Source organism: Scleropages formosus, chromosome 5 (assembly GCF_900964775.1).
Source record: "Scleropages formosus chromosome 5, fSclFor1.1, whole genome shotgun sequence".
Classification (NCBI taxonomy): domain Eukaryota; kingdom Metazoa; phylum Chordata; class Actinopteri; order Osteoglossiformes; family Osteoglossidae; genus Scleropages; species Scleropages formosus.
Genome location: NC_041810.1, coordinates 10,423,505 through 10,443,472, shown reverse-complemented (window position 1 = coordinate 10,443,472; position 19,968 = coordinate 10,423,505). Strand labels below are relative to the sequence as shown.

At 46.6% G+C, this 19,968-nt stretch overlaps 3 protein-coding genes across 5 annotated transcripts; 2 read left to right on the top strand and 1 right to left on the bottom strand.

Annotated features, from left to right (window-relative positions):
- Positions 1-4,146: 4,146 nt before the first annotated feature.
- On the bottom strand, positions 4,147-7,843 carry LOC108931104 (butyrophilin subfamily 1 member A1-like). 2 transcript variants are annotated; one of them, XM_029252350.1, is made up of 9 exons: positions 7,793-7,843; positions 7,195-7,271; positions 6,741-7,106; positions 6,162-6,458; positions 5,942-6,052; positions 5,812-5,838; positions 5,679-5,699; positions 5,425-5,445; positions 4,147-5,316 (listed from the first exon to the last, which is right to left on the bottom strand). In XM_029252350.1, the coding sequence occupies exons 2-9, from the start codon at positions 7,247-7,249 to the stop codon at positions 4,733-4,735; spliced, it is 1,482 nt and encodes a 493-aa protein (XP_029108183.1). In that variant the 5' UTR covers positions 7,250-7,271; positions 7,793-7,843; the 3' UTR covers positions 4,147-4,732. The 2 variants fall into 2 exon arrangements, with proteins under 2 accessions (XP_029108183.1, XP_029108182.1); XM_029252349.1 differs by having other exon boundaries at positions 7,782-7,826.
- Positions 7,844-9,746: 1,903 nt separating this feature from the next.
- Positions 9,747-12,102, top strand: LOC108931114 (cyclin-dependent kinase 2-associated protein 2-like). Of its 2 annotated transcripts, none has more exons than XM_018746714.2 (5): positions 9,747-9,983; positions 10,357-10,600; positions 11,212-11,309; positions 11,411-11,531; positions 11,928-12,102. In XM_018746714.2, the coding sequence occupies exons 2-5, from the start codon at positions 10,546-10,548 to the stop codon at positions 11,993-11,995; spliced, it is 342 nt and encodes a 113-aa protein (XP_018602230.1). In that variant the 5' UTR covers positions 9,747-9,983; positions 10,357-10,545; the 3' UTR covers positions 11,996-12,102. The 2 variants fall into 2 exon arrangements, with proteins under 2 accessions (XP_018602230.1, XP_018602231.1); XM_018746715.2 differs by lacking the exon at positions 9,747-9,983 and adding an exon at positions 10,018-10,031.
- A 2,884-nt stretch (positions 12,103-14,986) lies between these two features.
- LOC108931105 (calcium-binding protein 2-like) lies at positions 14,987-18,608 on the top strand. The gene is made up of 6 exons (XM_018746702.2): positions 14,987-15,145; positions 16,421-16,451; positions 17,279-17,422; positions 17,538-17,647; positions 17,749-17,896; positions 18,583-18,608. Exons 1-6 carry the CDS (start codon positions 14,987-14,989, stop codon positions 18,606-18,608), a joined length of 618 nt encoding a protein of 205 aa, XP_018602218.1.
- The last annotated feature ends 1,360 nt before the right edge of the window (positions 18,609-19,968 follow it).

The window sequence follows — 19,968 nt, the reverse complement described above, 5'->3', positions numbered from 1 at the left end:
CTTTGAGTCCAAAGGCAGTATCTTTAACCACTACACTACCAGCTGCCCCAGAGAGACTTAAACCAGAGACATTTATTTACTTAGACACTTTTCTCCAACTCAGCTTACAATGGATACTCTGTAGTGTTACCAGCCCACACCCCTTACCACGGTGACTTACACTGCTAGATACACTATTTACACTGGGTCACTCATCCATACATCAGTGCAACACACTCTCTGTGTTACTCACACACTATGGGGGAACCTGAACAACATGTGTTTAGACTGTGGTACAAAACCAGCGCACCCAAAGGAAACCCACACCAACATGGGGAAAACATGCAAACTCTATACAGACTGAGCGGGGCTCAAACCCACACCCTCCTGCATCACCCAGGCGCTATGGCACAGCAGCGCTATTCGTTGTGCCACCAAGAGAAAGTGTGGAGTGCAGGAGTATCAGCTTCAAAAACTTAATTAGTGAATTTCATCGGGGGAACTGTGCTACGTAGGGGTGCGTATGAAGTGTTATGAAGAAAGATACTATGGGAATGATTACAAAAGAGAATATTCCAGAAGGGACGACAGTAGTTGCGGGGACAGGTGCGGACATGAACCCGGCTGCTTCAGAAACACCATGAGAAATGGCCTTGATGGTGACCTCCCAACTTCTGCCTGAAAGAGAGGAGCTGGGTTCGAACCCCCTCCCGTCGCAGTACCTTCAATTTCAGAATTACCCTGCTGCTCATGTGCAAATCAGTGTCAATAGCTCAGCAGTGTTAGTCACTTGAGAAAGCCCCCTGAGACTAGAAGATGGACGGAAAAATAAAAACTGTAACGGTCCACACTGACCGCACGCACACGCCGCACTTTCTAGACTTTCTACGGGTCTGTCTGCCGCTCCTTTCCGGTTCCGGTCGGGGCGCGTGCCTCCTGCGTCCCCGGACCCCCGCCCTCCTCCCGCTGTTTGCCCGCAGTCCCCCCAGGGCGCGCGCCGGCGAAGAGCGGGCTGTCATGGCCGCGCGGACTGACTCGAGCCGCTCATCCCCGGGGAGAAGCGCCTCTCTGGCCCGCGTGCTGCACGCGGACTGCGCGCGCCTGCTGGAGCTCTACGTGAGTCTTTCTAGTACTAGTGTGTGTGTGTGTGAGAGAGAAAAAGAGACAGAGTTAGTGCGAGCGCCGTGCCGGCCTGTGTGTTTTAAAAAAAAAAAAAAAAAAAAAAAAAACACCAATACCTGTACTGTTCAGCTGAGCATGACTTAAAAAAGTTTAATTATTTTCCATGACAAAGAAAGAAACGATTTGCGGCTCTTTGTTGTCTGCGACGGGGATATAACTGAACTAAAATTGGCGTAAGGTAAGCTCAGCAAAAAGTGGATATTTTAGCATCATCGTCATCCATGTCAACGAAGCCACATACAGTCGGAATTCTTTCTCTTCTGGCGGTAAGAGCATGTTGGCCCTGAGGAGAACATCAGTCTCTCTCTCCCTCTCTGTCCCTCCCTCACACGCGCACACAAGTTCCGAGTAATCAGTCCAACCGATTTGCTTGTCTTTGCAGTAGATGATGTGAGGACCCCTCAGGTGTGTCCTGCACCTGAACACACACGCTTTGAGGAATCACGGTGTTACAGAGACACCACACACTGGGTTTACCACATTTACAGTCCTTTACACTGGATATGTACTGCCACGCCTCGAGCGAAGCCCATATTGATGGACAGTCGACTGCTGCTGCGCCGATCTGCTGCATCGCTCTCCTCCTCACTTCCTTTCTGCCGTTCGAACCTGCAGAAGGAGAAGGAGAGTTTCCTGGCGGAACACGGTCCGGAGGGGCCCAACATCGTGGCCGTATCGCTGTCCTTGGATGACCTCTCGACTTACGACAAGTTGCGGCTCCTCCGGTCTGCCCTGAGGGAGTGTCTCGCGCTGCTGCGGAGCGTGATGAGCCGCGAGGAGGAGCTGGGCTACAGCGATGGGGGGCAGGGGGAGTACGAGAGCATGAGGAACACCGTGCGAGACCGGCTGGAGCACCTGCTGCACAGCACTGAGCTGCTCCTGGAGGAGACACGCACGTCCAACAGCCCCCAGGTACGGCTGCACGTCTCCTGACAGCTCCGTAAATGAGTCCAACACCGTTTGATGTGATCACGTATGTTTTTGATATTTGAGTTGCGCTTCTTTAGGAGCTACTTGAGGGATGCGAACCAGCATCGTGGTGGTATCAGTCACGCAAGTGGCGCATCTTAATCCTGTGTCTCTGTCAAAAACTCTTCTGTTGATGATGCACTTTTGTTTACGCTGTTGACTTTTGGCAAAACTGTTTAACAAATGAATACATGTCAGTATGATGCAGTAAGTATAATGGACAGTTTTAGGTGGAAACCTCATTAAGGTTCATTGTGAGATGTTCACTTACAAACCCTTGATTTACACAGTACCTCTTTTATGTGTATGCGCGTGTGTGCGTGCTGCTGCTCAGGTTCCAGATGGAGCTGTGTCTGTGGAGCCTGATGAAGTTGACGGAGCGTTCCAGGCAAAGGTGTGGACGTACCGCGTTCTGCAGGAGCTTGTCCACTGGACACGCTACACGTCCCAGACACTCCACATCCTTCACGCAGAGTGGGAGGCTGAGGGCCAGCAGACTATGTGAGCGGGGGATAATAATCCATATTCCACAGGATAAGAGATGATAGTGGTAGACCTCACTGTGAAAATACTATAGTGTACGTATATGCTGCTAACTCAAGTTATACCATAGTAAAACTCTAAGCAGTAACTCACTGATTGTAGCTAAATGCAGCAATGCTTCTCCTGCATCTGAGCTTCTGTGACAGATTGACTGACTGCGAACATGTAGCTGAAACAACCCTGCGGTGTGCGTGCATCCGCGCGCAGACACACACATTTAGCTGTGAACATGTACATTATACTGTGTTTATATAGTATACAAATACAGCAGAGTGGTTTCTAAGGAGCCCTTTTTCAGCTGTTTTGTATCATCTGTTGCTGTGTAATTGATCACCTCTATAGACCTCTGTTAGGGTCATTGATCACTGATAGGCAGCAGAATTAATGCCGATCAGTAGCCTGTGATCCTGCATATTTAGGTATGTTGTGTAACAAAAAACTGTGCCGGTGCCCTAAGTTACCTGTTGGTCATCTTTGACACTGTTGTAGTTACTAAAAGCTCTGAATGAGTAATTAAAGCACTTTGACCTGTTGACTGTTGTCACAGGCCGATTGAGGGAATCACAAGTGTGTTCTGATGCAAAGGGGCAGAGCTGTACTGTCAGAATGAAATGAAGGGATCCATGATAGCAGTGAAAGCTCACATTTGATTGATTAACTGCTCTGGTAATCTGTGCTACATGGTCTTTGTGTTTTGTGGCCTGTTTCTTATTACGTAGGATTTTTTTTTGCTTTGTTATTTTGAACAGCACTGAAAATGGCAAGTGATGCACATTTGCATGTACTTTACAACCTTGTTTGTTATTTCTGCTGCTAGTGCACATTGAGCTCAGAAACTGTGAAAACTGTGACACCACCTGATGTGAACAGAGTGAAGGAACAGCTGAGAGAATAGAAGCAGATTTAATGTCGATGTTCAGCATTTGCTTTCAGCTGATGGAAATCAAAAATAGGCAAATGACGCAGTGAAAAGATGTTAAATATAAACATGCAAATGAATAAATGGGACCTTCAATGTGTATGATGTGAACCTGCTCTTTTGTTCATCTGGTAGGGCAGAAGAGCTGAGTGATGTATAGTAGCTGCGCCCTCGTCTATACAGCTGATGTTAATGTCTTTACTTCCTTAGAAACACAATCTTTTATCGAGTGCCTCAGCTGAGGGTATGGGTTCTTCTGTCTTATCTTCAACTTTCTCTGGTTCAGCACTGGTTGATCACTCGACCTTGGTGGTGTGTCTGTGGTCCCGTTGAAGCCGTGTGTGGAGATCTTGCTTCTGAGAGGCTTGGGTGGGTCCCAGATAGCAGTGCAGGACAGACTTGGACACCACAATTCCTGTTTTTACGGTTTATTATGACAAATGATTCAAATACAACAGCATAAGTTCAAGAAACAGAGGTATGAATGTACAGCTCCTCATGCAGCTGCGTAGCTACATGCGCGCGCGCGCGCGCGCACACACACACACACACACACACACACAGAGTACACTGGTATTACATGGAAACTGTGGTCATTACTGGTGTGCATAGCAGCACATAATTTATTTATACTTTCTTTTAACCTTTCTTGGAGATTATCATAGTAATCTCAGTTAATGTCCTTGACCTGAATATTGTAATAACAGATACAGTTAAAATAAAGCAAATATATAGTCTGTGAATAGTATCAGGACACACGAGTATGTTGCACTACTGAACACTTCACAGTAAAACAAAACTTGTCGGGTTGAAGGTTTTGCTAATCCCCCTGATGTGTTAGCTTGTCTTCTTACTATGGAATATTGTACCATTTTATTGGGGTTCGCAAGTACATGTTCTCTGAGACAGCTGAACATTTCACATGTATGTTTTGTACAAATTCCTGTACGTCCTGTTGGTTGGATGCTAAGCTGTATGTACAGTAAGTATGGTGCTACAGGACGTACAGTGTGACATGCAGAACTGAGTTATATCCATCTGTGCATAGTTAAACCACTATTTACCTGTTCAATTCTATGGCAGAAAAGGATGTTATTGTGTAAACAGCACACCACTGTCAAAATGCTAAACCAACCTTTATTACACCGCACTGTTCTGAATTTTCTCCTTGGTCTGTAAGTTGGCAGTAGCAGGTTTCTCTGTGACTTCAGTGGAAATTTTTAGAGCTGATTCATCCCCGATTCCAGGGTTAAAAAGAGGGTAAACCGGTTCAGAAAACTTGGCTGACAAAGTTACCAAATCTTTGTTTTTCTCAGCATCACGGAAGGAGAGCTCACCACTGTCATAGTCTAAAAAGACCCCAAGGGTCTGAGGACCTTGATCCACAGGAATAACCACTCGGGGTTCGGTGTTCACACAAAGCTTACCATCTTGCAAGGACAGGACCCAAAATCCTTTGCTGCAGCTAAGTTGTCCATCAGAGGGTCTTTCTGCATTCTTTAAGGCCACGCCCACACCCCAAAACTCTTTCACCTTTGTGTTGGGCAGCTTCAGCAGCACCTCCCAGTAGGCACAACCTGAACTGAAGCTCGGCTCTCCTAGGACATACATTTCATCCAAGTATCCGCAGGGAGGAAGGTTTTCACCACTATCCCGCACTATTTTCCCATCTGAGCTTAACTTCAGGAAGCTATGACATGCATTTGAGTTCAGAGTGATGTCCACTGCAGAGAATAAACGAATCTCATTAATGACATCTTTCACTGACACAGATCTGTAAATAATAATTTCATGAAAGTCAGAATTGCTAAGAATTTCATATTTAAAATTACCTTTTGCATTTTCGTACTTGTCTGCAAAAAATCCAGAAAATTAGAACCACAGTAAAATGACGTTTACACTGAGTTATGTTCAAGAATTTTATTTTCTACATGTATATATACATTTTTTTTAATTGTATGGCCTGGCCATGAGCTCACTGGATGCTCTTTGCTATACGATCGCCACACAGATTTTTGTATCCTTGTTCTGTCGATTGTATATAATAGTGAATATGGTGAACGCAGAAATGGGAAATCAGTCTTACCTCGAAGAAGTTTCTCTTCCTCTAAAAGTGTAAAAAAAGACCAGTTATTGTGGGTATATTATTTCCACAGAGAAAATTACCAGCGAGCAACAGTTGAATGAATACAGTGAACACAGATGGACAGGGTTGATACCTGGCTGTGCAGCTGATGGTGTGGTTCCTGGAAGATAGACAGAGTTCATACTGTACGATCATACGGTATGTCAATACCGGTAAGTTCACAAGTTGCACGGTGAGATACACACTGAAAAAAGGTAATTTACCAAACAATTTTGAGCTGAAAATCTTCTTCCTGAAGAGGTACACAAGGCTGATGACAATGGCCAACAGGAGAGTGCATAAAAATGCTGCTCTCCATGGCAGGGAGGTATCCGCTAGAAGGGAGACATGGATTTGAGCCCACAAAGTAGACACACTGAAGCAGACAGTGAGGTGCGTGAGAAATGTGCCGTGTGCACGTGCCCCCCGCCCCACTCAACTCACGGCAGTTGTATGAAGAGTCCCTCACTGACAATCGTCCCTCTCGCTCCCACTTGTCAGAAAGAGACACTTTGCAGGACAGCCAATCAAAGCGAGAGGGTGAGGCCAGAATCCAGCTGTGGACAGACAGCAGTCCGTCGCCGTCCTCTTCATGCTGCACACCACCAGGAGGAAGAACAGGCCTTTCCCTGTCTGACCACACCACAGCAGGCTTCGGGTGCCACCCACTGGATGCACAGCTCACGTTAAGCACACCGTCATCGGCTGGAAGTGATGACATCATCGGAGGCATGCCCAACACTGAGTGGCAGCAGAAGGAGCAGAGAAACAGAAAAAAATGTGGATAAGGTGCAGGTGGTCATCAGTTGTTTCAAAGGTAAGTCTTCACAAGGAAAGAGAAAGAATGAAGCTCTAATGAGGGTAGTAAAAGAGTGTCAGCTGAGGTTTTCTTAACTCTTCATAATTCATTTTCAGCATCGAAACTGCATGATCAAATCATACTGCTGACTGTTTAAAAGTGAAACATTTAGGGTTCCAAAATACTACTCATTCACATGAGGGTCATCACCCCACTGGGCTCACCGTTCACCTCGAGAGTGACCGTTTTGCTTTCGTATGTCTTGTCACTGCTCACGTAGCACTCGTACTGCCCGCTGTCGCTGAGAGTCACGTTCTCCAGGTGCAGGGACACATTGCCCTCATTAAGGGCCCTATTGGTGGAGCCCCTGGAGCCCAGAGACACTCGACCCTCATACTGGGGGTCCTGGGAGCTCTGCTGGACCTTCTGCTCCCTGTAGAGCAGAACCGGGCTGGTGAACTTGTTGGGTCGGTACCAGCGGACCTCCAGGGCTTCTGCACTGATCGCTGGGGACAGCCAGCATGGCAACGTTGCAGAGCCTCCCAAAGGGCCCGAGACCGGAGTCTGGGGCGTGACCACCGCGAAGCCATCTGAGAGAGGGACAGAGTCCGGAGGACGTCAGTGCCTCATGACGGAGCCGACAGGACGTGATGGCAACGAAGCCCTTGTTACACTCACCCGTAGCACCATGAACCTGAAGACCGAGCAGAACTATCAGCACAGAGGACCACATCTCTTGGGACCAGAAACACCAGCTGCGCATATGAAAATATGAAAATATTTCCTCTTAAAATACTGAAATATTTAAACTCTTCCATTATTTTTCCACGAGAAAAAGCATGTCGAAGCCTCGCACTGTAAAAAGGGTAGCTGGTACTGCAAGGGTTAAGGCGCAGCCCCGCACTCCAACGATCAAGGTGGTTCATATCCCTGCAGACTTTTTTACTAGCATAATGAATGCTCATATTAGGAGAGCTTTTCTTGTGACGGAAAGGAATAGCTGAGAAAACAGACATTTCAAGTCTTGAGTTTAAAAACGTGGGAAGAGGCGTGTGAAGAAGACAATCACAATGGAAAGCACACATGCGACATCCCCCGCCGTGGAACAATAAGATAACAGCAGTAAGGACACCGTTCGATCGAAACCGACTGCGGTGTTACAGTTTTGCCCTATTTGGCTGTACAAACGTTCAGCAGCATACGTATACGACCATGTTTGAAATAATGTGATGAAATAAATAAACGCAAAGAAATCAAAGCCGAACCTGTTCGTTACCTCTTCCGGCCGCAGAAGCGAAGGAGCCACTTCACTTTCGGGTGCGTGGAAAACTAGGGGGCGGAACCGAACCGAGCAAACCGAAAGTAACCACATTGTGACCACATTGTAACCACTGCGATGTCCGGATCACGAAGCTGTGTGAACACGACACACACGTCAGAGTTTCGGAAATTTAACTGTTGGAAAGCGCACCTTCTCTTCTTACATTTACATTTATTCATTTAGCAGACGCTTTTCTCCAAAGCGACGTACATCTCAAAGAAAATACAGTTTGGACATTACATTAGAAAAAAGAGACATAGCTGCAGACATGCGATTCTTAAGTAAACTTCGTTTGTTTCTTTCCACTTGATGCACCGATGCTCATCGCACGAGAAGGTGCATAAAACTCGGGATAGACGACGAATCCTGATCACCCTCCAACAATTTTTTTTTAAAGGTACACAAACATTTACGTACAGTACAAGAGTAGCGGCTGTGTGAAGGCTTGTCTGGTAATGATTATAAAGTTACGGTGCATGAACATTTACACCTTACATGAGCTTGAGAGATCATGGGCGAAGTGAGTCTGGAAGAGGTGAGTTGTCAGACCCTTTTTAAATGTGGACAGAGTTTCAGCAGTTCTGAGTGAGAGGGGGAGGTCAGTCCACCACAATGGAGCCAGAACTGAGAACCTCTGTGTTTCACCTTTTGTGCGCGGGACCACCAAACGAGCAGAAGTAGATGAGCGAAGCGGTCTGGTTGGGGTGTAGCGGTTGATCAAGTCTTTTAAATAGCTAGGAGCAGTTCTATTGATATATTTGTAGGCAATAACCAGGGTCTTAAATTTGATCCGGGCAGCTATAGGAAGCCAGTGCAGAGAAACGAGTAGAGGAGATACATGGGAACAGTTCGGCAAGTCAAACACAACTTGTGCAGCAACATTCTGTATCAGCTGCAGAGGTTTGATGGCAGTAGTGGGAAGGCCACACAAGAGAGAGTTGCAGTAGTCCAGACAGGATGTCACCATGGCCTGAACAAGTAGTTGAGCAGAGTCAGTTGTGAAATAAGGACGGATCCTGCAGATATTATGCAGGATGTATCTGAAGGTCTGGGTTGCGGCTTCGATGTTCTGAGAGAAAGAGACTTGAGTCAATTATCGCTCCCAGACTCTTAGCCGAGGAGGTAGGCAAAATGGGTGAGTTGTCCAGTTTGATCGATAGATTGTGACAGGAGGACAGCCAGTTGGGAGGAGAAGAATCTCTGTTTTGGAGAGGTTGAGTTGGAGGTGGTGATCAGACATCCATGCAGAGATGTCTGACAGGCAGGCAGCAATGCGTGAAGAAATGTCTGATGCTCCAGGTGGAAAGGAGAGGAAGAGCTGGGTATCATCAGCATAGCAGTGGTATTTGAATCCATGGGAGGCTATGACTAAGTTGAGGGTGGAGGTGTAGGCGGAGAACAGAAGAGGACCCAGTACTGAGCCCAGCGGGACACTGGTTGAGAGGGGCAGAGGAGCAGAACGGGAGCACCACCAGACCACTTGATAAGATCTGTCAGAAAGGTAGGATTCAAACCATCTTAGTGCCATTCCTTTGATCTCAAGCTAAGAGAGGAGAGTAGAATCCGGTGGCTGACAGTGTTGAATACTGCAGACAGATCGAGGAGGATGAAGAATCTCTTCTTCCATCGGAGTGGTTTCAGCCAAGTGAACTGTCGTTTTTATGAATGATGAAGACAAATTATTTGCGTAAAATTGCAAACAACTTCAGATTTTTTTGTCTTCATTGAAGAGTCCAGTTATAGAGTCCTTTACAAGAAAGACTGCTGTATTTAAGCTAAAACTAACACAAATAAAACACACACTGGTAATGAGGTATTTTTAAAATATCTGTACATATAGTGTATTTGGACCTACGAAACTGGACGACGACGTATGACCTCACGTGGAGGCGGCTCAACCCCGCCCATCGGCTGGCAAGCCGGAAGCGCGGTGCACGACGGGAAAGCGGAAGTGGCTGTGGAGCTGCCGTCGACTCGCAAGGAGGAAGGTGTTTAATCTGCTTGTGTTTTTTGTGTGTGACTCTACGAACAGGTCCGGCGCCGTCAGTATTGGTCTAAACTCGAGTTTAGTCAGCGTTTTGTCGTGACCAACCCTCTGGGTTTCTACTGCCTTCTTCTCCGACCCGGAATAACCAGTTCGTAGGTGGTAAGTTTACCTGACCTGTCACGTCATTGCTAGTGTTTATCGACCCCAGTTAGTTATACTCTGGCATTTTGCGTGACTGGTTTTATATTTCTTATAACTTTCACTGTTAAACTGACGTAAACTGAACTGATACTTCATACTATGAACTGATATATTGATTGGTATTACTACAGAGTATTTGATACTGATACTATCTATAGAGTATATCCGATACACGGATCTCACTGATGATCTGACTGGTGGAGTTTTGTTCTCTTACCTGACTGGAATGCATCTGTTACTTTTTTGCACTGAAACTGACTGCAGTGTTACATGTTTTGCCCTGTTTGGCTCTCATCTCATTCATTGTATGGTGTCACACTGACTCTTACAGGTTCACCCTGTGCTTGGAGCTCCTGGACCAGGAGACAGGAGTAAAAACAGTTAAGTGTGGTGAGCTGTGTGTCATTGAGGACTGAGGCAATTCGCACACAGCTGCCTCCACCTCCTGGGAGGTACAGGAAACCTGGATAGAGCTGTTGGCCCTGAGAGGACACAGAGGGAGCAGCTGAGGGAGCCCAGGATGAGCTACAAGCCTATCGCCCCTGCACCCACTGGTTCCAGTCATACCCCTCCTGGTCAGTACGTTCTGGAACGATTGCAACCCTGTGGTGGCCAGTAATACTGCAGTCCCAGCCATATTGTGAAATATACTATGGGAGAAACCAGATTAATGTGAAAGGAAGACAGAGCAGCTAGTTTGGTGGCTGGTTTCTCACTCAGTGTAGTAGCGGGTGTACTGTGCTGCCTGCTGGGCTATGATCCCAGTCCTGGGAGTATGTCTGTATGTCTCCTCATATTTGAAGAGAACCGCATCAACCTGAAAATGGAAATTATTGTTTTTTTTATATGTTGGTTTTACCAAAACATTGAACAGGAAAGGATTTTACTCTGGAGTATTAAATGGATCGAATATAGTAATTTAATTTTGTGTTTGACTCGTTAAGCAAGAAATTTGAAAATGGCAGTAAGCGTGTGACCTGTGTGTTTCTAAGGTTCCTAAGCACGCAAAAATCCTGGTTGGTTAGAAAGGTTAATTTGTTGTGCTTCACAAGAACTTTGTCCTGCAGACGTGCTGCATTCGTTGTGCTCTATATGAGAAATTACCTGCTGGGACTCTATTCAAAAAGCTTTTGCCATTTTTTGAAGTAAGAAAGCTATTTTTTGATCCAGTGTTGTTCTGCTTCAGGCTCGGGGGTGTCCTCCCTCTCTCCATCCCTTCCCTCCTCCTCCACCTACAGACCGGTCTTCAGTGACTTCGGACCACCCTCCATGGGCTTTGTCCAGGTAATTTAACTTTCTGCTGTGTTGATGTGTTCATTTGATTCACTCTCTGGCCTTCTAGTTGGAGTGTGGACCCTCTGTCTCAGCCCTGGTCTGTCTCGCAGCCTGTGAAGGTGTCACAGGGCTCCACCTACAGCGAGCTGCTGTCTGTCATCGAGGAGATGAGCCGTGAAATCAGGCCCACCTACGCGGGTAGCAAGAGTGCCATGGAGAGGCTGAAGAGAGGTATTTCACCTCAGTCCACAATTCACAGTGGAGATGACACCCGCTGCAGGGCTATGTGTGTAAAAGATGTAGCTGCTCAGATTACTTGTCGCACTCTGTTCCTGAGTTTTACATTTGCAATTGAAATGTTTCCAGTCCTCCTGTACTTGGATCTCACTTTTTACCCATATGTCTCTGGAGAGCTCAGGCCTCCTGCACAGCACCACCACTAACAGTGAACCTGAGAGGTAAAAACACAAGGATGTGTGTGTTCACCCTTTTCACACTTAGCTCTGTTTAGCCCAGTCTGCTGTTTATGAGCAGGAGCATAAGCAGGTTTGTGGGAAATTACAGATCGAAGTTATCAGGCTGTAGGAGGTTGATTCATGTGGTGCAATCATTCTTCAATTTTTTCAGGTATCATCCATGCTCGGGCGCTGGTGCGAGAGTGTCTCGCAGAGACTGAGAGGAATGCTCGAAGTTGAGGACTCTTCACTCTCCCTCCTCATCCCCTCCCATCAACAGAAATCAGTGCTGTTTAGTGTAATTATTTTATAAATGAGGTTTTTACAATTCGAATAAAATGTTTTTTCAGAGAATGACAGTGTGCCTTCTGTGTGTGTCTGGATGATACATGTCCTGCATCCTTGCTGTAACCATCAGCTTTGGACCGCGAGATGGGAAAATGTGCTACCTGTCTTGCTTGGTCGTATAACTGGTCTCACTTCAATTTTTTTTGCCTTAATACAGTGATAAGACCTGGCTGTAATCGTTAATCTTTGTGTTTTGTGTGCTCTACCTTAATTTTTAGCTTTATTGAATTTTTGTTTTTAAACTGGAAAATGATCAATGATGGTACTGTTTGTATGGTTGCAGGTTATTAAAATGTCTTCATCAGAGGATATTAGAAGTAACCTTTTCTCCATATTAGAAGTAACCTTTTCTCCAAGGTGTCTTAAAGGGTGAATTTTCTACACTAAGCTACTCACACTGATACACCCGTTTTCCAACAGGGTAGTTTTTACGCTATTAATTTAGGAAAAGTATGTTGACCTAGAGAACTACAGCAACTTAAATATGAGACCCACAGTTTGTGAGGATTTGGCTCTAACTAATGTGCCACTAGCCACCCCCAAATGAAGCAAAGGCTCCAGGTAGCTGTGACTTAAAAGACAGTTTTTCAAGGCTGGTGCCAGTTAATGCTACAGGGAGAGAAACTGCTGAGTCTTTAACTCTTCTAATTCCGTTTGAAATGGCAGCACTGGAAAATGAGTTGATGACTGAACTGCTGTGATGTGAAACAAAATGGTCTGATGTTTGTGGAGCTGTGAGTGCAGGGATGGAGCTTGCAGCTGAAGACTTGGAGTGCAGCCAGGTTGTGAGAGAGCTGTCAGGTAGTGGTGCTCTGCTCAGCTGAGCTCCTGTTTCCTGCTGGAGGAGCAGGCTGTGCTGCCACAATGAGAAAGTGGAAGAACTGTGTGACACACACTGCACTGACAGCACTGTTTGGAGATGTATGTTTGCGAAAGCATCTGGAAGGGCTTTTTCTGGTCCTCGCTGGCAGCGCTGCTGAGGAACAAGCGCTCCACACAGATCTGCAGGTGTACAGGTGAGCTTCTAGGTGGCTGCTACCACCTCCCGCTCCCAGCTGTGTTCACAAACACTGAATTCTTTTGCTGGGGGATTAATGGGCCTCGATGTTTCCACAGACTGATGAGGGGAAAGCTGCTTTACTGTGACTTAAACACTGTTAGTTAAAGGATTACCTGGGTGGTGCTTCAGCATATACCTCACTGTCCCTTACTGTACAAATGTCTCACTGACTGCTGAACCACAAGCAGTCGTTCTCACCGGACTTTCAAAGATGGCCCAGGGGTTGAGGGTCTTCACAGCTAGTATAGTTAAGGGGAAGCACAAAAACAGAAAAAATCTACAGAATATCTCCCCGAAGCAGCAAAAACAAAAAGCATTTTTCTTATAAACCTCTTTAATCGGGGTTGCAAATAGTTTCTCCACATAAGCCTGAAAAGCAGACTGTCTGTCAGCCCGCTCCGTGTCTCGCACCCGCCTACAGGGTAGCGCATAGTGCTGGGTTTGTGCATTAATGAGAGCCGGCGGTTCGAACCTGATTCAGGGACTGCCTCCCCAGTGCTCTAGGTGAGGGAGTAAATGCACGTAGTTCACCAACGTCATGCTCCCTGATTTTTCCGTTACCAGATTCCAAATTAACTGTAAGCCACCTCATTAATGCAAGTCCCCTCCTTGACATCTGTTTCAGAACCTGTGGCCAAAAATGACTTTCGAACAATCGGGTGCAGCTAAATGTGTGCTCAAGGACCTGACCCCATGCCCTTTTGTCACTCGGAGGGACTGTGCAAAGACGGGCCGGAAAAGCAGGATCCGAGATGGGTCGAGGTGGAAGAGAAGAGCTCAGAGTGACGCTGGCATTTAATCCCCGGGTGACCCTGACCGTGGTGGACGTCAGTCATGACGGAGGATCCTGGTGGGGTTAAGATGAACTCTGGGTGACCTTTGGGCTCGATTTTAGACCTCTATGTAAATTCATAGTATTCCTTAAGCATAAGTGAAGAAGTGACTTGAATCCTCGTTTTTAATGTCCTCCTCAGTGGACGTGTTCATTCTGGGGACATCCGTTGTTCACACTTTGTCTGAGAACATGTCCTTCCATGTCACGGTCCTCTCATCCTGTTTGCTGTTTATAAGTTGTGACCAACAGAGGAAACAAACAAACAAAGTCACTGACTCCCCCCCCAGCCCTACCCTCCCCACACGTTTTCTTTGCTAATCCGGACACATTTAGCCAGGTAATCGCTTCTTACCGTCTTACTGAGAAGGAATGGGTGGGGTCATGTAGGAGGGGCTGAGTATGTATGGGATGGGACTGGGACCAGGTAGGGGGGATGCACAGCTGTAACTGAGAAGCACCCAGAGTGAAGGAGCACAGGCTGCGTGAAGGAGCTGGAGCATCACTGTGGGTGAAGGTAAGAAGATGGACCAGAGCTTCTGAACCTTGACAGCATCCAGAGAGAGTGTCATTCCCTGTGTGTGTCCCAGTCTTAGTCTTTGTGTGTGTCCCAGGGTGTGTCATTGGGTGTCTCAGGTGCCTTCAGGGTCTCACTGCTGTTGATCACTGAGCTCCTTCACTGAATGTTGGACAGTCAGAGAATAAATGACTTGCTTATTAATTATTGTGTTTTACCTCATATTTAGAATCATTTAGAGCCGTTTAGAATAATTCTGAACTCTGTCTTTGTAGGACACACTCAAAGCGACCCACTGCGATACATGCCGACTCACTGTAACACTCTCCGATACACTGTATCGTGCTCCGACACACGGTGACACACTTGATGATTTGTGTTATATTACAGTACTGGTTGGGCAGGTAAGGCTGTGCACTGTCACCTCTTATACACCCACACCTTCAGTAACGCATTTGGGTCCTCCTGACCAGCATGTCTGGAAGCCAGAAGAAGGGCGAGAGCTCCACCGCGGCGTCGGGTTCCACAGAGGCTGGAACGGCGCAGCCCAAGAAGTCCAAAAAGACCAAGAAAACGAGTGAAAGTGCCATTGCCAAGATGTACTCACCCTTACTGAATACACTCTTCGGGCAGGTGAGCCTTTCCCACACACCTGAACACTGCACACATTAAAACGCAGCACTCACTTTTGCAGCATTTTCCAACTTCCAGATTTTTTGGATCCAAACGTGAGTCTACACGCAGTCGCAGCCCACACACTGAACCCTGATCGCACACTCACCTATCTACACACACACACATCTATCCGCCATGCTGATGTGGTGCCGTCAACAGTGTGCAGTGTTGACAGGTTCAGACTCCCAAAACCACATCCAGGTGAGTTAAATGGCACGGGGTCACAGTAATGTCTTTATATAACACATTTTAATCCCCTGAGGAGAAAGAATTTGCAGCCCCCTGCAGTGCCACAGGCCACGCCCAGTCTCAGCCGTAGCCCCGCCCACTCCTAATCCATGCAGTATTAATAGCTCATTAGCGTGACTCACTGTCACTGCTAATTAGTGTATCTGTCAGAAGGTCAAGGGACATAAAGAAAGGGAAAGTTAGCTCTGTGTGTGTGTGTGTTTGTTTTGGAAGAAGCCAGATCTGTTTTAGAAAATGTTTTCAAAATAGATCCATTTGTGGTCAATTTTCAGTATTTCTCTGAGTTTCCTTGGGTTCCAGTTTGCGATCACTGTGTTATAGTGGGACTGTGTGAGGTGTGTGTGGGATACACGTTGTGTGAACTTCCTTGGCCTTGATCACTGGCATGAACACAGGGCCACCTGTGGTGCTTGGCTAAGCTCCCAACAGCTCAGCCGCCTCTCACCTCAGGGTTCACCTGTGTGTCTTAGGTGGCACCGGCATTAAGACTGTCCTTCTCAGTGGGCGTCCTGTCCTAGAGCAAGCGGGATGCAAGTGGGAGCCAATATGGTTTGGGTCACAGTGGCCACTAACACCGTGCGTGCGTGTGATCCTTGGAGGAAAGCATGAGGATTTAATCCTGTGCAGACAGGAAATTCTTCCTCTGTTTGTCCTCAATCCCTCATGTCCAACTTCAGCCCACAAAGACAGTGTACCACTTATTCAGGGAGGATCTTCCCAATACCTTCAGCTCCCAATACCTTGCCCCAACCAGCAAGAACCACAGCTACTGGAACACTGTTGTAGTAGTGCAGCGGTTAAGGACATCTACACCAAGGTTGCCAATATTCAGCTTCCATCCCCTGCTACTACTGTTGTCCCGTTGAGGTTATTTACCCTGACTTGTCCTAACTGTACAAAGCAAAGAAATAATAATGGTCAGCTGTACTGTACACTGTAAATGCGGATTTTCGCTTCAATCTCTCTCAAATCCTTTCTCTTCAGGAGCGGCAGCTGGTTCCAGAAGAGCTGGACGGTGAGTTATCTTCTCAGCAGGGACACAGATTTCAGTATTATGATCAGTGCCTACAGCCCAACAAGGGTCCACCTCTGGCTACCTGTGGTCCCTCTTGCAGGGGTCCCAGTGTGATGAATTGAATTCCCTCTGTTCCTCAGAGGCGCTGAATCCCTCCTGGCATTCAAGAAAGGTCTCAAAGCAGTCTCTTTCAGAGCCACTTCTTTCCTGATCTCCTCACAGCTCTATAAATGAGTCCAACATCATCTGCTTTGTAGTTGCTATTTGAATGTCACTTTTGTAGGAGCTACTTGAGGGATGTAAACTAGCAACACGGTGGCGTCAGACACACAAACTGCATGTCAATAATCCTGTGTCTCTGCCAAAAGCCCTTCATCTCTTAGTGCTGCACTGTGGTTTGCTTTCAGTTGCACTGCGTTTGGAGAAATGTACGACATTAGAAGAGCACAGTAACAGTTTATATGTTTGATATTCTGGCCAGCTGCTCCGGCAGATCCGATGTTTTCATGCCGCTTAAACAGGGAAGTTTTCATGGAGAACCTCAACACTTACATTCACGTTTACGTCATATTTACATTTATTCATTTAGCAGATGCTTTTCTCCAAAGCGACGTACATCTCATAGGAAATACAATGTGCACGTTACATTACACAAGTGCAACACTTGCGTCTGTCTGAGTGTCCACAGTGTAAGCCATTTGGACTGTCGTTTGGTGCCACACTGTCAGAATGACATTATTCAACTGAATGTTGCACATGCTCTCCTTGTAGCAGAGCCCGACTGACACCCCAGCTGTGCTCCATCTGTCCTTTTTGTCGCCCCGCAGAGCTGAGCGAGGCCTTCAAGGAGTTTGACTACGACCAGGATGGGTACCTCAACTACAAGGATGTGGCTGACTGTATGAGGACCATGGGATACATGCCTACGGAGATGGAGCTCATCGAGATCATTCAGCAGATCAAGATGAGACGTCAGTGTTTGCACCACATGTTGATACCTTGCTGTTGTCTACATTCTTCCCACTGCGGACTCAATGCTCAGCACCTCATCTCAATATTGATCACTGATCGGTGTTCCTGTCGCAGTGGGCGGTCTAATCGACTTTGATGACTTCTGTGAGCTCATGGGGCCCAGGATGATGGAGGAGACAGCCCACATGATTACGGTCAAAGAGCTCCAGTGTGCCTTCAAGCAGGCAAGATCACGAGTCCGAAAGCGCGCACACACACTGTTGTGCAGGACGCACGCGGCCTTTCCGGCCCTCCGCCCTTCATCTCGTTCCCTTCCCTCGTACAGTTTGACCACGACGGCGACGGACTCGTCACCTACGACGAACTGAAGGATGCCATGAAGTCCCTCCTGGGAGAGAAGCTGAAGAAGGGCGAGCTGGATGAGATCCTTAAAGAAATTGACCTGAATGGAGACGGACACGTGGATTTTGACGGTGAGCCGGACGCACTCGAACGTACCGACTCTTCAACTTAAGATGCTACAGACTTTGCTTTTACAGTTACTAAATTTGAACATATTAAGGGTTTTTACTCTAAAAATGTTTCTCTCGCGTTTGCGAAATACCTTTTTCCCATGGCGTATGGAATTCTGCGAAATTTTTTTCCATATGCATCGTACTCTGAATATATCTCATGCAAAAATTCTATACACACGATTTGTGCTATTGGATTTTATTTCACAGCATCCCATGCTGGAGTGAGAAATATGCATTTATTGTCAACACATTGTCATCGACACCGTCCATACAGAAAACACGTGACAAACACGCCTGGGACCTGTTTGTAAATCCGTTTTTCATAACGTTAAAGCCGCTTTAACCATCAAGTCACGACTGACAAACAAAGGGTGAATCACACCGATGCTCGGGGTTCAGCAAAAACCTCAGACGTAGCCGTGCGCCGATTTAAGAATTTTAAATATTTTTATTGACTTATGAGTTATGTGAAATTTAGGTCTGCGTTAACATACGTTGTTTTCGCAAAGTGCCGATCGTTGGCTGATTCATCCCGCGAACACGTTCAATGCTCCTCGGAAACACACCTCACGCAGACATGATAATGTCTTTGCTGTGCTTGCGTGTGTGACACACTTTCTTTATATTGTTCTTCCTCTCCCCAGAGTTTGTCATGATGCTGTCACGGTAACGCCGTAGTCAAGAGTGACGAGCCGACATCACAGCTGAACGAGAACGGGCGAGCACACGTTGTGGGAGCGTGAGAAAGCGTGTGCATGTGTGCCCTCCGAGGCCGAGCCTACAGACGCTCATGATGAAGCCTCTCCGTATGTGTGTCATCCTCTCTGTAAACGGCAATGATGTGTAAGTAACGTTACGCATCACACGTACTGTATACATGAATATATCGAGATGTATGTTCAGCTCATTTAATGGCCTTTAGAAACCGACATAAAAAATGTATTGTTTCACCAACGTGTTTGAGAAAAGTAGAAAAACTCATTCACGGGTAGATGAGGTTTCTCATTCTCAAAATTCGTGCTCAGTACTTTACCCGAACGACGCCCCGTATTACTGCATCATTTACAATATTTAGCAAAGACTTCCTTCATGATGACCAGGGGGCAGTTATAGTTTAAATCTATTCCAGGTACTCAAAAATGAGTTTAATAGCGACGTGCAGATTTCTGATAACTGAGTCCGGTGAAGCTGTTTGAACTTTGCAGTACAGTATGGTACAGTGCAGTAATTGTACGGAAAGTGTCGTGCTTCATTTCCACGAGTTGCTGCTCAGTGATTTTGTTACTCCTCGTACCCGCGGATGCGCAGATCCGAGTTACCGGTCGAGCCATTTTAAACCCTTTTTGCGGTGAAAACAAAAAATATTTATTTCCCAATAAACTATTAACAGGTCTGTGTCTCCGAACAGCGAAATAATTTAAAATCAGAGGAAATGAGGTGAAATTAAAGAGCAGATGGGACACGTCACACACCGACGTGTCTCTCTGAAGACACAGTGGACACACAGGACAGGTCGTGGGAATTCTTGTCTGCACTCTGGAGAACATCTGTGATGTTTTTGAGTCCGGTCCAGCGCGACAGTCCGGCGCGTCACAGCAGGAGCTGTTCATGTGAGCTGGGGTGGGCGTGGGGGGTAATGTTGAGCGTCTGCAGGACAGCAGCGTTTTGCGTTCTCAATTCAGGTCATAACTGGGATTCACTTCACTGTGAGCTGGAGAGGCAGCAAAACCCCCTACACAATGGCACCCCCCCCCCCATCGCCTAGCAACCACCATGCAGGAATGACATCACCTCTCCTTGGCAGTGCAGCTCTTGTTTTGTTCCTGTTTTGTTCACTTATGATCATAAGTACATATTTACCATATTTACAGTGTTTGTTTGATTTCACAAATGTTTTGGACCCCTCACCTTAATAAAGCTGTAAAAAGCACAGGTTTTTGGTCAAGTGGTCAAGAGATCAGTGTCAGTGTGACTGAGACCATCTTGTGGTTGTCTTACGGTCCCTCCCGATGGATACACGCACACACACA